At 43.0% G+C, this 16327-nt stretch overlaps 1 protein-coding gene across 1 annotated transcript in view; it reads left to right on the forward strand.

Moving 5' to 3' along the window:
• AGK (acylglycerol kinase) overlaps window positions 1-16327 on the forward strand; it is a 929730-nt gene that overhangs the window by 812431 nt on the left and 100972 nt on the right. The window contains exon 15 of the mRNA XM_044088489.1: window positions 7051-7135. Coding sequence (XP_043944424.1) covers window positions 7051-7135 — 85 coding nt within the window. The remainder of the gene's footprint in view (window positions 1-7050; window positions 7136-16327) is intronic.

Raw genomic sequence — 16327 nt, forward strand, 5'->3', positions numbered from 1 at the left:
GAATGAATGTAGTTGTAGACTTACCAAGGAGAGTCTCCTACAGATCTTTTGATCGGGCTAGAAGGGATTTGCTATTTATGTAAATATGTACAATTTTTTCTCTTGGTTTAGATTCAGTCCCCTGTGGGAGTAAGGGCAGATTTTAGCAGTGGAGGAATATAGAGATGAAAAAAAGCGAGAGCGTTTATGTTGCTAGTCCAAGCACTTTGAAAAATAAACTGCAGTTCAAATGTCAGCAGACTTGCTGATGTTCATCGTGTTACTCTGCTGCAGTCATTACACTTGGGTTATCCTGCCGTCAGGCAGTTTCCCAGTCGGCCTGAGTTCCAAAGTCTTGGTCCGGCGTCGGTTGCTGTCGCCTCCTCCCTGACGTCAGTGCGACAGGGGTATATAAGATGCAGCCGACGCCATTTTCTCCAGTCTTTCTTGCCACGCGGTGCCCGAAACAAAAGCAGTTCGCAAGTGCCGGTCGGCCGTCTCCTGAGATTTTCATTCCGAATCCAGAACCAAAGTCTTCTACAAAGCTAAGTACCCCGTTGGGGAAACTTTTTCTTGCCTCAGACCGATGTCAGTAAAAGTTAATAACTGTATTTCTTGTGTTTAGCAAATACCTCATAAGGATCTCCATTCCTATTGTATCCCATGCCTAGGCCCTGACTACAATGTCACTGGTTGTCGGTTTTGTGCTAGGTTTAACAAGCGCACTATTAAACGTCGGTTTGATTTCGCCCGAAATTATTTTAGTAGAAAATTCAATTATACCATGCCATCAGAACTTCCGACGACCGGAAAACACAAAAAGCGCAAAGACGAGGATAGGCATCCGAGGCCCAAAACTGACAACAAAGCCTCTTCTAGGCCAGTCACCGGTTCTCCGGTTTTCTGCGAGGCACCTTCGCAGCCCCTGACGACCGCTTCTGTAGAACCACAAGCCGCCTCTGACTTCCACGTGGAGATGGCTGGGCCTTCGGATGCACAAGTTCCTCAGTCTACCGAGACTAACCTTTCAGAAGGATCCGGAGTAGCTGAGCAATCCACAGCTACAGAGGGTGTCTTCAGACCTACTCAGTTAAGCATTAAACCCTCAGTTAAGTCTAAGACTTCTTTAAAGTCAAAGAAACAAATACAGCATTCTCCAGGACAGGCCTCCATGCCTAAGAAACAAATGCTCAAAATGGCCAAAGACCTAATCTCTCTGATCAGGGGGTCCCATCCCCCTCCTGATAAAAAGCCTAGACACAATGCAGACTATGACTCATCTGACCTAGGATATTCTTTACCCCCTTATGAGGATTCTGATGCTGAGGAATCAATTCCATCAGCCTCACCGCCTGAGGACTACTCCTTTGGGGAAACCCTACATACCATGAGGGAGCATTTCCACTGGGAAGGCCAGGATTATTCAGAATCCAAGAAAAGGCTCAGAAACTTCCTTTTATTACCTCAACACAGACCCCTTGCTATTCTGCCAGTGTTAGATATTGTGGATGATGTATATACTGAATCCAGCTTAAATCCTGATTCCTTACCTCCAGCCCCCGTTAAACCTGACAGATACTACAGAGTCCCTGACTCACATAAATTTCTGCATAAAAGCCCTGTAGCTGACCCTGAAACTATTTCTCAGGGACCCAAAGGTGTTAAGGCCTCATCAGCCAAGAATCCAGTTCCCTCTGACAGAGATTCTAGAGCATTAGACAGATGGGGAAAGAAAGTATATACATCTGCAACTTTAGCAATGAGAGCCTTAAATTGCCAGTTTCACATGCTAAAATATCAGCAATTTTTACTCTCTCAGTTAAAGCAAAAAAATGCTTCCAGATTCAGATCCTCCTAATTTTAAAGAAATGCTGGATTTATTGCATGCAGCAGAACAAGTGGGAAAGCATACTTTGCAATGTGGTTTTGATTCTCTAGAGGCCTCCTACAGAGCAGCAGTTACAGGCTCTGTCATTAGAAGACATGCTTGGTTAAAAGAGCATACGTTACCAGATCATGTTAAAGCAAAATTATTGGATGCACCTTTGCAGCAGGATGTGTTATTTGGAGTTAAGGCAGAAGAGGTGTTAAAGAAAATTGAGGATAAGGCAAAATCTATGCAAACTGTGAAGGATTTCTTACAGGTTCAGCCTCCTAGATTTAGCAGAAACTGGCCAACTAAGAATTGGTCCTTTCCAATTACAGACAGACCTCAAAGGGGAAGATACAGACGTCCAAGAGGTAGAGGTCAAACACAAGGTCCTTACAGGCCTCGACAATGGGTTGCATCAGGCCAGAAAGAAGGGGAAGACAGGCCCCAACCATATAAAAAGCAGCTCCAATGACTTCCCACTACAGCTGCCAAACAAATCCTTCTTGGCAGCCCCCTTGGGAGGAAAACTGGCACTCTTCTACCACAATTGGCAAATGATCACCAAAGACAAATGGGTTCTCAACATTGCATTTCAAGGTTACAGGTTCCACTTTCACACTCTGCCAAGGTTAAAAGGAATGCCAAATCTGCCACCAAATCAATGGGCAGAGGCTCAAAAACAAATTACAGCACTCATGGATATGAGAGCTATTCAAAAGGTACCATCACAGGAGCAAGGACAAGTATTTTATTCAAGACTCTTTCTGGTACCCAGAAAGGACAAAGCCTGGAGGCCCATTCTGGATCTTTCATCTCTAAACACTTACCTGGATGTTCCGAAATTCAAAATGTTGACATTACAGCAGCTTCTTCTCATGCTGGGCAAGAAAGCTTGGCTCGTGACTTTCGACCTCAAAGAGGCATACCTGCATGTCCCTATCAGATAAAACTGCAGAAGATACCTCAGATTCATAGCTGGTTCAATGCACTACCAATTCTCTGCACTGCCCTTTGGCTTATCTACTGTGCCCAAGGTCTTCACAAAGTGCCTGGCACCAGTAATTGCATTTTGCAGACAGAAAGGAATTCAAATTTATCCATACCTGGACAACTGCCTGATACAAGCAGAGAGCAAGGACATTCTTCTAAAGCATCTGGCGTTTGTAAAAAAGTTATTAAGTTGCCTGGGGTACACAGTAAACGAAAATAAATCAAAACTAGTGCCCTCACAAGAGATTATATTCCTGGGTGCCAGCTTGAACACAATGGCCCAGATGGGTTATCTCACGCCAGACAAACAAGGGCAACTGACTCAATATTTTCAATTGATGGCAACAAAGACCCAACTCCCTGCAAGAAAAATTCTGCAGGCCTTGGGTTACATGGCATCCTGCATACTACTAATTCCATATGCCAGACTGCATATGAGGAAACTACAATGGTACCTAAAGAATGTATGGTCTCAACACTGTCAAAGTTTGGAAACAGTTATACCACTAATCCCGTGCCTTCAACAGGAGTTTCAATGGTGGGCTCAAGCTTGTCACCTCATCAAGGGACAGCCTTTTACACAACCCACAGCCAGGCAAACACTGACAACAAATGCATCGGATTACGCCTGGGGAGCACACATGGCAGGCAAATGTATTCAGGGCACGTGGCCCGCAGAACAAGGACATCTTCACATCAATCAAAAAGAGATGCTAGCTGTACAAAATGTGCTTATAGCTTTCAAGGACCTGCTGCATCCAGGACAACTACTACTAAAGACAGACAACACCACAGTTATGTGGTACATAAACAAACAAGGGGGCACTCACTCCTACCCCCTGTGCAGACAAGCTATGACCTTGTGGAACACAGCTATAAACCTTCAAGTTCATATGCAAGTACAATTCCTGCCAGGAGAGAAAAACACACTGGCAGACGACTTAAGCAGAAACATCATGGATCCCCACGAATGGGAGTTGAATCCACAAATATTCAGAATGATAACACAGAAATGGTGGAGCCCGGACATAGATCTGTTTGCATCCCCAATAAACTGCCAGCTACAAAAATTCTGCACAAGGAGTTACCATCCACAAGCATGGAAAGTGGATGCCCTCTCATTCAGCTGGGAGAACCTACAAGTATACACTTTCCCACCACTACCTCTCCTGCCAAAGGTACTCATAAAAGCCAGGCAGGAAGAACCAAAGATGATCGTGATTACACCTGACTGGCCACACCAGCACTGGTACCCAATCTTAAGGAGCTTAGCACAAGAACCACCCTGGATTTTGCCTCAAATCCCACATCTGCTGACTCAGCACAACAAACAAATGCTACACAGCCAGCTAAAGACCTTAAACCAAGCTGCATGGAAAATTCCCTAGTCAAGCAAGCAATGCCTCTCTCCAAAGCTATTATGGATGTCATTCTGGAGGCCAGAAGGCCTAGTGTCAGGAAAGCCTATTTGGATAAATGGAAGAGATTCTGTGCCTGGAACCAAGCTCACAGCCTTGACCCTCTTGTCCCAAACATTCCTCAGATACTACAGTACTTAACTGAGATGCTGGACAAAGGACTCTCCTTCTCATCCATCAAGATCCACGCCTCTGCCATCTCTGCTCATTACAACACGGATCCACCAATTTTCTCTAATCCTCTGCTAAAACAGTACCTCAGAGGGGCTAAAAACATAAGACCGCCCCGTAGAGCACCTACTCCAACTTGGGACCTCAACTTTGTTTTGGAGAAGCTAACTTTACCTCCTTTTGAGCCAGCCAACACAGCTGAATTAAAATATATCTCTTGGAAAACTGCTCTGCTCCTGGCAATAACATTAGCACGAAGAGTTTCAGAATTACAGGCTCTAATGGCAGTGGAACCTTTCCTCATTTTCCACCAGGACAGGGTGTCTTTAAGAACTAACCGTACATTTATGCCGAAGGTGGTATCCAGTGTGGCTCTAAACCAAACTATTCACCTACCAACTTTTTATCCTAAACCACAGAATAAAGGGGGGAGACTACTGCACTCTTTGGACATTCACAGACAGTTACGCTTCTACTTGGACAAAACCAAAGCTTTCAGAAAATCTGAGCAGTTATTGGTAGCATATGCTGCAGGAGCACAGGGAAAAGACATTTCAAAACAGACTATTTCAAAATGGATAGGACATTGTATACGTTTCTGCTACACATACCATGGAAAACCTGTACATAGCAGCATTAGATATCACTCCACCAGGGCAACAGCCATTTCAACTGCCTACCACAAGGGAGTACCTACCAAGGATATTTTGGAAGCAGCAACTTGGAGTTCTGTACATACCTTCACCAAGCACTACCATCTGCCTCTATACTGTAAATCCAGAGCTGGCTTTGCCACTGCAGTGCTGCAGGGCCTTATAGCCACCCCTAATGTCTTATAGAACCAGCCACCCTTCCTCATCTTTGGGATTCTACCCAAGTGTAATGACTGCAGCAGTGTAACACGATGAACATAGTACAGTTTTGTACCTACCATAAATGTAGATGTTCGAGTGTATACACTGCTGCAGTCCAGGTTACCCTCCCTCCTTTCCCTCTTACTGGCTGGTATGTACCTATGTCTTCTACCCTTACTACCTATGGGGGGTATTTGCTGGTAGCTGTAAGTTGTTTTTTGCTTTTCTTATGTATGTTTTATTAACAATTGGAATTGCCTACCTATTTAGAGGCACTTGACATCTGGGGCAAGAAAAACTGAAGAAAATGGCGTCGGCTGCATCTTATATACCCCTGTCACACTGACGTCAGGGAGGAGGCGACAGCAACCGACGCCGGACCAAGACTTTGGAACTCAGGCCGACTGGGGAACCACCTGATGGCAGGATAACCCAAGTGTAATGACTGCAGCAGTGTATACACTCGAACATCTACATTTATGGTAGGTACAAAACTGTACTTTATACTTTTAAAGCATTTTTTTCCAGTGATTATTGCACCTGCACCCCTGATATGGGAAGTGGTACCCTCCACACATTTGCTGTTGGAGAAGGGAGAATACTCTTAGATACTGTATTTTCAGACTTGCTTTATAGTAACCTTTCTGTTTGCTGTCTTAGACTTAGAATATCACCAGGCACACAAAAATGTTTGCTAATATATGTTGACATCGGGGCTAGTTATCAGTGCTATGGACAATCCCTTCCTTACAGCCACTGAAAAAAACAGCTTTCAGTCTGCTACCGGATCTAATCTCTAAGATGTATTCAAATGGTAAGTACCTCAGTTTTCCTTGCTGAAAACTGTTATCTGGAAATTATCTGGATTATAAAGTAGTCTGAGAGAGGAGTCCAGACTGCTGCCATGGAAATGCTGACTTCACATGTATGGTGTAGAGCAGGCTAAGGGGTACTCAAAGCAACATAAAGACACTGAGTGGTTGATTTCATCTGAAATTCTACTTTGCACTTCTTAAGTGTGGTGGCAGGACATAGGTTTGCAGGATAACCCTGACTACTTATGTATTGAGGTTGCTGCTTGGCCCTAGCATTTGCTGTTATTGATGCTGCTGTGCATTGCTGTGGGTACCTCCTGTTACTGAGGTTGCTATCTCTAAACCTGAAAATTCCTATAAGGGAGGCTGCTGTGCATATATGCCTGGAGACTGCCGTGAGTAAGATGGCCATATATGTAGACAGCAATCCCCATTGCACAGGACATTGCTATACATGTTGGCCTTGAACATGTTGTGAGTGAGGTTATTTTGTGGATAGACTTTGCATTTGCTGTGTTTATGTACCTTGGCAGCTGTCATAATAAATGATGCTTTATATGTCAGCCTTTGCACCTGTTGTGATGGAAGCCAGCGAGTGTAGATCTTAGTACCCAGTGTTTCAATCTCCCTGCATAAGAAAATGTGCAGAGGGGAGTGTTCTTCACATCCCCTCCAGCAAACCCTCCATTGTGGGGAAAAAGATACAAGAGGTATCTGCATGAGTGATTGAGGATCAATTGGTTGTCAGCAAAGGTATAAGATATTGGTTAAGCACCAGGACCTGCTGGCAACCCTGATTGTAAACTGCTAATGAGATACATTATTTTTTTTTCACTAAATAAATCTTGTTCGTTTAGTACTTTATATAATTTCAACACTTTTAGTGGTGGCGGTATAGAAAATGCACACCCATGTAAAATCATGCTGTATTTTTGCATTTCTTTTAATAGAAGTCAGAAAGTAAAAGACCCCAAAGTGATTCCAGAAGGATATCAGTTACTTCAGGGAAGTCGATGCAAGTTGCAGCTATCAGAGGTAAGATGATGTTTTGGCTTCCATACCTACTCATGTTGATGGGATTTGCTTTAAGCTTATAGTACTACTACTTTTTTTTTCATTCCTGTTATACTTTAAAATGATCCTTTACTAAGTACATCAGCGTGAGTATTGTACCCATGTTAAAGTAATATTTTGAAGTCAGCCGATAAACAAAAACCTCAAAAAATGTCCAGTATCATCTTATTATTATGTTGATGTTCTTCGTGTTTCACTGTTGCAGTCATCACATTTGGGTTATCTGCTTGCAGTAGCCCTCAGTCGGCCTGATTATCAAAGTCTTGGGTCCTGCATCGGTTGCTGTCTCATCTTCCATGACGTCAGGTAGTCAGCGGTATAAATCATGCATCCGACACCATTACATCAGTCTTTCTTGCCATGTGGTGCCCAAAGCAGAAGCAGTTCGCAAGTGCTGGTCGGCCAACCCCTGAAATTTTCGTTTTCGAGTTTCAGATCCGAAGTCTTCAACTAAGCTAAGTACCCTGTTGGGGAACCATTTTCTTGCTCTAAACCAATGTCAGTAAAAGTTAATTGTATTTCTTGTGGAAAGCATTCGTACTGCATTCCTTGCTTAGGCCCGGACCACGACGTACCTCGCTGTCGGTTTTGTGCCTTATTCAAACCTCGTACTATTCATCGTTGGTTCATTTATGCATCTAAATATATTGGTACTCGGTTCAATTATCCAGAAATGGCTTTGGTAAGCCACCCGACTACTGACATTCCAAAAAAATGCAAAGCAAAAGACAGAAACAGACCGCATAGGTCCAAAGCTGCCGACGACGCTTCTCCTAAGCTTGTCACCAGTTCGCCGGTACTCAGTGAGGCGCTTTTGTAGCCCCTGATACCCGCTACTTCAGATTCACAGGCCTCTACCGAGACCCATTCGGTGTCCGGTATGCCACGAGATGCTTCTTCGACTGTGGAACCTGTGGATGGTCCCTACCTTGGATGGGTCTGGAGCCGCTGTGCAGGCACCGGCTTCTGAGGCTGTATTAAAGCCTAATGACTTGTATATTAAACCGATGCCATCTTCTTCTTCTTTAAAGCCTAAAACGCAATCCATGCGTAGAAAACCGACGCCCAGACCCCATGGTCAGGCCCCTATGCCTAAAAAACAAATGATAAGAATGGCTGAAGACCTTATTACTCTAATCAGGGGAAGCCACCCGTCCCCCTCTAAGAGACCTAGGACTGATTTTCCTTCTGATTCTTCTGATCAGGACTCTGAAATTTCTGTTTTCTCTGATGACCAGGATTTGCCCTTATCTATCTATGAGGATTCTGATGCAGAGGACTCCATTCCCTCTGTTTCCCCTCCAGAGGATTTCTCTTTTGGTGAAACCTTGCATACTCTTAGGGAGCATTTTTGGTGGGAAAGCCAGGATTACTCTGACTCCAAAAAAAGGCTTAGGGAATTTGATTGCTGGATTGCATAGGATTCTGATGCAGAGGACTCCATTCCCTCTGTTTCCCCTCCAGAGGATTTCTCTTTTGGTGAAACCTTGCATACTCTTAGGGAGCATTTTTGGTGGGAAAGCCAGGATTACTCTGACTCCAAAAAAAGGCTTAGGGAATTCTTACTCCTGCCTCAACACAGGCCTTTAGCTATCCCTCCTGTACTGGACATTGTAGATGATGCCTTCTCGGAATCTAACCTGGCCCCTGACTCTTTACCTCCTGCTCCCAGAAAACCTGATAGGTATTACAGGGTACCTGACTCTCACAAGTTCCTCTTTAAAAATCCTACTGCGGATCCTGAGACCATTTCACAGGGACCCAAGGGCATTAAGGCTACTACTACCAAAAATTCTACCCCCTCTGATAGAGATTCCAGGGCGCTGGATGGATGGGGTAAGAAGGTATACAATTCTGCAACCTTGGCCATTAGGGCCTTAAACTGCCAGTTTCATATGTTAAAGTATTAGTAGCAGATTATTGGATTGCTTTAACAGAAAATGATGATTCCTGACTGTGCGGAAAATAAAGATTTACAGGATTTAATGCATTCTGCTGAACAAGTTGGAAAACATACTTTGCAATGTGGTTTTGCTTCATTAGAGGCAGCTTGCAGGGCTGCTGTCACTGGGTCTGTACTTAGAAGGCATGCTTGGCTTAAGGAGCAATCTTTGCCAGATCATGTTAAAGCTAAATTGCTGGATGCTCCCGTAAGCCAAGACCGTCTCTTTAGCAACAAAGCAGAAGAAGCACTTAAAAAGATGGAGGAAAAAGCTAAATCTATGCAAACTGTTAAAGATTTCTTACAAGTACAGCCTCCCAGATTTAGTAGGCATTGACCCTCTAAGAATTGTTCCTTTCCTGCCTCTTCCAGGCCTTCTCAATCCAAACCCAGAACCAGTAGAACATCCAGGCTTCAGTCCCAAAATACTTGCAGGCCTAAGCAGTGGGGGGCTCTCACTTCCAAAGCAGGGAGTAGTAAGTCTCCCCCCTATGGTAAACTGTCTCAATGACTTAACTTTAAACCTTCCAAGCCCTGCTCAACTGACTGTTCCTTTAGGGGGAAAGATTTCCCTGCATGCAAAAAATTGGGAACTCATTACGCAGGACAAATGTCCCAAGGATGCAGATTCTACTTCCACTCCTTACCAACCCCAAACGGTTGGCCAGACCTACCCCCAAATTAGTGGGCAGAGACTCAAAAGCAAGTTCTCTCTTTTAAGCATCAGGGCTATTCATCCTGTCCCAGAAGAAGAATGGGGGCAAGGTTTCTGCTCAAGACTTTTCCTGGTACCCAGAAAAGACAATTCCTGGCGTCCTATCCTGGACCTGTCTATCCTAAACACATTTTTGGTAATCCCAAAATTCAAGATGCTAACTCTTCATCAGCTGCTTCCCATGCTAGGCAAAGATGCCTGGTTGGCAACACTGGATTTAAAGGAAGCCTACCTGCACATCCCAATAAGGGAATCTTGCAGAAGATACCTACGCTTCAAAGCAGCCTGCATGCACTATCAGTTCTCTGCACTGCCCTTTGGCTTATCTACTGTCTCCAAGGTATTCACAAAGTGCTTAGCTCCAGTCATTGCATTTTGCAGGCAAAGAAATATTCAGATATACCCATACCTGGATGATTGTCTAATACAGGCAGAAAGCCAGGACATACTATTAAATCATCTGGCATTTGCAAAGAAATTATTAACGTCTCTGGGGTACACCATAAACAAAAAGAAATCACATCTTGTACCCTGCCAACAAATTGTATTCCTGGGAGCAAGCTTGAATGCAACTTCCCAGATGGCCTACCTCACACCAGAGAAACAAATTCAATTGACATTCTACTTCAGGCTACTGGTGACAAAGACCCAGCTATCTGCTAGGAAAATACTGCAAGCCCTGGGGTTCATGGCCTTTTGCATTCTACTAATTCCATATTGCAAGACTGCATATGAGGAAACTACAATGGTATCGAAAAAGCCTATGGTGTCAACATTCTCAGGATCTAGAATCAAGGATTTCTATCATACTTTGTCTACAGATAGAGTTCCTTTGGTGGGCAGAGGCCTGCCACCAAAACAAAGGACTGCCATTCACTCTACCCCCCTGTCGTCCAAACCCTAACAACAGACGCATCAGACTATGCATGGGGGGCTCACTTGGCAGGGCAGTGCATTCAAGGCAAATGGAACCTAAATCAAATGCACTTGCATATCAATCAAAAATAAATGTTAGCTGTACAGAATGCTCTGACAGCCTTCAAGGACCACATTCTTCCAGGACAGTTATTGGTAAAGATGGACAACACCACTGTTATGTGGTACATAAACAAGCAGGGGGGAACCCACTCATACCCTCTCTGCAAACAAGCCATGGGTCTGTGGCACACAGCCTTGAGCTACCAAGTGCACCTACAGGCTCAATTCCTGCCAGGAAAGCTAAATACACTGGCAGACCTAAGCAGAAATCTCATGGACCCACACGAGTGGAAACTGGAACCAAAGATATTCAATTTGTTGAGAAACAAATGGGGGAGACCAGAGATAGACCAGTTTGCCTCCCCCCAGAACTACCAATTGGACAAATTCTGCACAAGGACTCCCCACAAACAAGCTTGGAAAGTGGATGCCCTGTCCTTCACCTGGAAAAACCTATCAGTTTATGCCTTTCCCCCCTGCCTCTCCTCTCCAAGATACTACTAAAGATCAAACAGGACAAACCAAGGACAATGCCGATTGCACTAGACTGGCCACACCAACACTGGTACCCCCTCTTGTGCAGTGTGTCACTGCTGGCACCTGCTTCAGACCCCTGCCCTGCTGTCCCAGCAGGAGGGCCAGATTCTGCACCCATAACTTCAAACCCTGAACCTGGCAGCCTGGCTAATTACCTGATCTCTCCATTACCATCCCTCAGTAAGCAAGTGATGGATGTCATCCTGGAGGCAAGGAGGCCTAGTACTAGAAAATTCTGTGCTGAAAAATGGAAAAGATTCAGTTCCTGGAGCCAAACTCAGGGGATGGGCACAGCAGCGCCCAATTTACCCCATATTCTTCAATACTTAACTGAGATGCTTCACAAGGGCCTTTACTTTTCCTCCATCAGAATTCTTGCCTCAGCAATTTCAGCTCATTGCAATACAGAACCACCCCTCTTCTCTCATCACTGCTTAAGCAATTCCTCAGAGGGGCCAAAAACTTAAGACCACCTAGGAGAGACCCTACTCCAGCCTGGGACCTTAACTTTGTATTGGAAAAGCTCACTCTACCTCTATTCGAGCCAGCTGCAAATACAGAGTTAAAATTCCTTTCTTGGAAAACAGCCTTCCTTCTAGCCATCACTTCAGCAAGCAGGGTGTCTAAATTACAGGCCCTCATGGCAGTGGAGCCTTTCATCATCTTTCATGCTGACAGGGTGTCCCTTAGGACAAATCCCTCCTTCATGCCCAAGGTGGTATCCAGTGTGGCCCTTAATCAGTCCATTCATTTGCCAACCTTCTTTTATAATCCACAGAACAAAGGGGAACGAATACTGCACTCCTTGGATGTGCACAGACAACTTAGATTTTACTTGGACAGGACTTAGCCTCTCAGGAAATCTGAACAGCTACTGGTTGCATTTGCTGTAGGGGTAGGGGGGAAAGCCATTTCAAAGCAAAGCATTTTAAGTGGATAGGCCATTGCATTCATTTCTGCTGTAAGCATCATGGAAAACCTATCCTTCAGGGGATAAGACCACATTCAACCAGGGCTGTATCTACCTCTATAGCCTTTCTCAGAGGTGTCCCTACCAGGGACATCCTAGAAGCTGCTACCTGGAGTTCTGTACATACCTTCACCAAGCATTACCACTTGCCAATTTTTTCTAAATCCAGAGCTGGATTTGCCACTGCAGTCTTGCAGGGCCTTATAGCTGGTCCTAATGCTATCTAATTACCTTCTCGCATCCTTAGCTTTGGGAATCTACCCAAATGTGATGACTGCAACAGTGAAACACGAAGAACATTGTACAGATGTGTACACTTACCATAAATGTAGATGTTCAAGTGTATTCACTGTTGCAGTTCTGGTTACCCTCCCTCTAGCCCCCTGACTTGTATTGACTATACCTCTAATCTTGTTAACGATGCTTAAAGCTTTTCGTGTGTTTGCTTTTTTGTTGGAGGTGTAACCTTGTATATAATTGCTTCCCATTATGGGGGCACCTGACATCTGGGGCAAGAAAAACTGATGTAATGGCATCGGCTGCATGCTTTAATACCCCTGGCATCATGGAAGATGAGATAGCAACCGATGCAGGACCCAAGACTTTGATAATCAGGCTGACTGAGGGCTACTGCAAGCAGATAACCCAAATGTGATGACTGCAACAGTGAATACACTCGAACATCTACATTTATAATAAGTGTACACAACTGTACTTTTTGTGCACATCTGTTAAGTTCTTCAGGATATGCAGAAGTGTGATGTTCTCAAGCACAGCTGATTTAGGCTGTTTTTTGGTACAGCCTCCTGGACGTGTCTTCCAAAAGGAACAACAAACATATGATGATTAGTCAAGGTGCTGCACGTTGGTAATGTCTGCAGTAAACCAGGAAATTAAATGTACAACTAATGACTGTGTACAGCAGCATCCTATTCATTGTTGATGTAAATTTTGGAAACAGTTTTGAAAACTGTGTGGTACTTTGTCAGTCTGTTTTGTATCTTGAGTCAAACACTACTTCTGCTCTTTGGTGTATCCTGCCAATTAAGGCATGGCCTTTATAATTAAATATAGCCTGAGAATGTCATACAAAATGCCTGCCTCTTATGGACATGAGTCTACCATACTGTATGGTTGCCTTTTATTTCCTGTGTGCAGACACTGAATGTTACACCTTCCAAAGTGAAGAAAACGGCCATTTATTCTCCTCCTTTGAGTTTGAGCTCTTGCTGTGTCTGCACATTTGATCTTCTTCTTGGAGTGTACCTTCTGATTTGTATTATATTATAGATATGTTCACGTTAAGACCACCACATGCTTGGAAAACAATGTGTTGTTGTATCTTTCGGCTTTTCCCAGTTAGGGGTCGCCACAGCGGAACTCCGGTCCGCTAATGATTGGCAGTAGATTTTTACGTACCGAGTTGCCAGCCCTGACACACAACCTTCAACGAAGGTACGCCCTTTCACGCATGTCTCCACACAGAAGACGCTTTAGCTGAGAATCGAGCAGGACAGCGTCTTATTGTGAGGCGACAACGCTACCGCAGCACCCCGTGGAAAACAATGTGTATGCTCCTTTATTTGCCCTGTGAACCACCATGATGTAAAAATGCAGATACTTCATTTCTTTCATTTGCAGTGTGTTCTTAACTGCATGCTAAACTGAGAGTTGTCAGGTTCATATCGTGTCAGAAATGTTGCATATGACCAAAACTAAACAGATAAACTGAACAGAAAAATGCTGGAAGTCTGACCACTAGATTTCCAAATGAAATATTACCAAAAAATGAAATGTAAACAGTATCCACTCAATGAAAAAGAGTAAATATAACAAAGATAACGGAAGTACACGTATAACAAAGATAATGAGCACCATTATGAGAATGGCAAAATTCCTCACAAGCAAAGCCAAAGTATAAACTGTATCAGTTTAAAGTACAGAAGAAAGATGCCAGATATGTTTGAAGTAAAAGCTATGTCATAATTGCACTTAATATACAGTTAAATTAATGCGAATAAGTAACCTAGCAGAGAACTGGAAAACATGGTCACAAAGAGCTGAGTGTTTGGTATTGATTCAAGCTTGCAAAATAAGTCAGCTAAAATGCAGGTAGCCATGTTTTATGTGAAGCATGACATTAAATTATAATAATTAACTGCTCCTACAAACAGAAAATTATCAGTAATTGGAGAAAATTTTAAACAGTGCTGTGGTCCTAGAAAAACATCTCCTGTGTTTGCTATTTATTCTTTACAAGAAATCAGATACCATATAAAACTATCAATTTATATTGGACTGAAATGAGAATTAGAGTATGAATTTAATGACTTCCTTGAAATACTTTTGAGAAAGAGGATTCTGTCTGGCGTAAGAAATTATCAAATAAAAGGAAACTCATGACAGAGAAAGCTTTAACATTAGATAAAACAGGGATATGTGGTAGCAAATGAAATAATGGCTGTACTGTTGAAGGAACTAACAGATGACTGCAGTGTGTAAATTTATACTGCAGAAAAATGCTAGAAATTAAAACAAAACAAAATGAGAACTATGACTGAAGTATGTTGCATGCCAGTAAGGGACACAAATGTCAGAAAGAGTAGCAGAAAACTATGTAGTTAGTGATGATGATATTTGAAAATAGGAGAAGCCAAATGGGCACTGCTTAGGAGAAATTTTGCAAAAGGTGATTATAGCCATGAGGGCAGAACCTACCCATCAATTAACAGTTCACATAAATGATGTGAACATTTAAATGATTTTGATGGTAAAATGTGTAATGCAAAGATACCAAGGCCTGATTTCAGAAAGCTCAAAAAACAAAAACTGAAAATCAGGCACAGAAATTTAATGTAAGTTTATTGTTTTTGTCTCCTATTACAAAGACTTCTTTATAACTAATATTATAAAGATATCTTCTTAGTTTTGAATTGTGAAGGATTACTTTGACTGGTAAGCCTTGACACAGATAGCTTCCGGCAGGAAAACAGTAATAAAGATAGAATATAAACCACTACATTGCAGTTTTATGAATGCCACTGAGCATTATTGAGAGTATAGAGAATGATTGTACCCATGCAAATATTTGATGTAACAGTGATATACAAACCGGGAAGACAGCTGTATTGAGTCGAGTCTACTGAAAGGAGACACAGAAGAGTTAGATAATGAACATGAGCTGTTGCCAGTGATACTTTGTCTATGACCAAGAAAAAAATGGGAGTTCAGAAAAATACAATGAAAATTACTTTGGGATGCAGCTGGTAAAGAATTCTTTATTAAATAGGTGGCAAGAGGAAAAGGGAACTGTGGCATTTAAAATGAAAGTCTGTTTTACCTTCAGGGACAAAATAAGTCACACCTTCACACACTGCACCACTCTGAAACCAGATGTTGCAACGTATCCATGAAATCCATACAGCTGTTGTGAGATGCAGAGCATAAGCCAAGGGATGTGATGTTTTGGCTAGGTATTTCTACTTAGAGAATATAGTGAGACTTTGTAATGTTGTAACATGCTTTACAAGAAATAAGTGAGGAAGGAGATGATATCGCAGAAGACTGACCTTCATCACAAATGGCAGCCAACCTGTTTTATTTCAGACTATAGCAATATCATTTGTATGGACTAGTACTCCAGGAACCCAGAGGCGATCAGGCTAAAGGACACATCCTTAAGCACTGTGATGTCAGTTGTAAAGGGAATATTTTCACATTGTAGCATTTCAGAGACTTTTAATATAGACAGTTTGGCTTAGTTGAGGAGCTAGTAGTTTTGCTGCTCCATCACTGAATGTGAATTCTGACAAACCCGCAAGCCCAAAATATCCACAAGCAAATAGGCAAGTAGAGTTGACTATTCAATGTATGAAATGTTTTGAAGAATTATGTGCCCTGGATGAAAAGCAGGGCTGTTGTGTGTCACTGCAGATGTACAGCAACACACAACTACAACCCATGGGACTGTTACCTGCCCAGATGTCAGTGGAAAAAATGCTAAGAATAAGG

The sequence above is a fragment of the Protopterus annectens genome, chromosome 11.part0 (genome assembly GCF_019279795.1).
Source record: "Protopterus annectens isolate FY-2018-M chromosome 11.part0, PAN1.0, whole genome shotgun sequence".
Classification (NCBI taxonomy): domain Eukaryota; kingdom Metazoa; phylum Chordata; order Ceratodontiformes; family Protopteridae; genus Protopterus; species Protopterus annectens.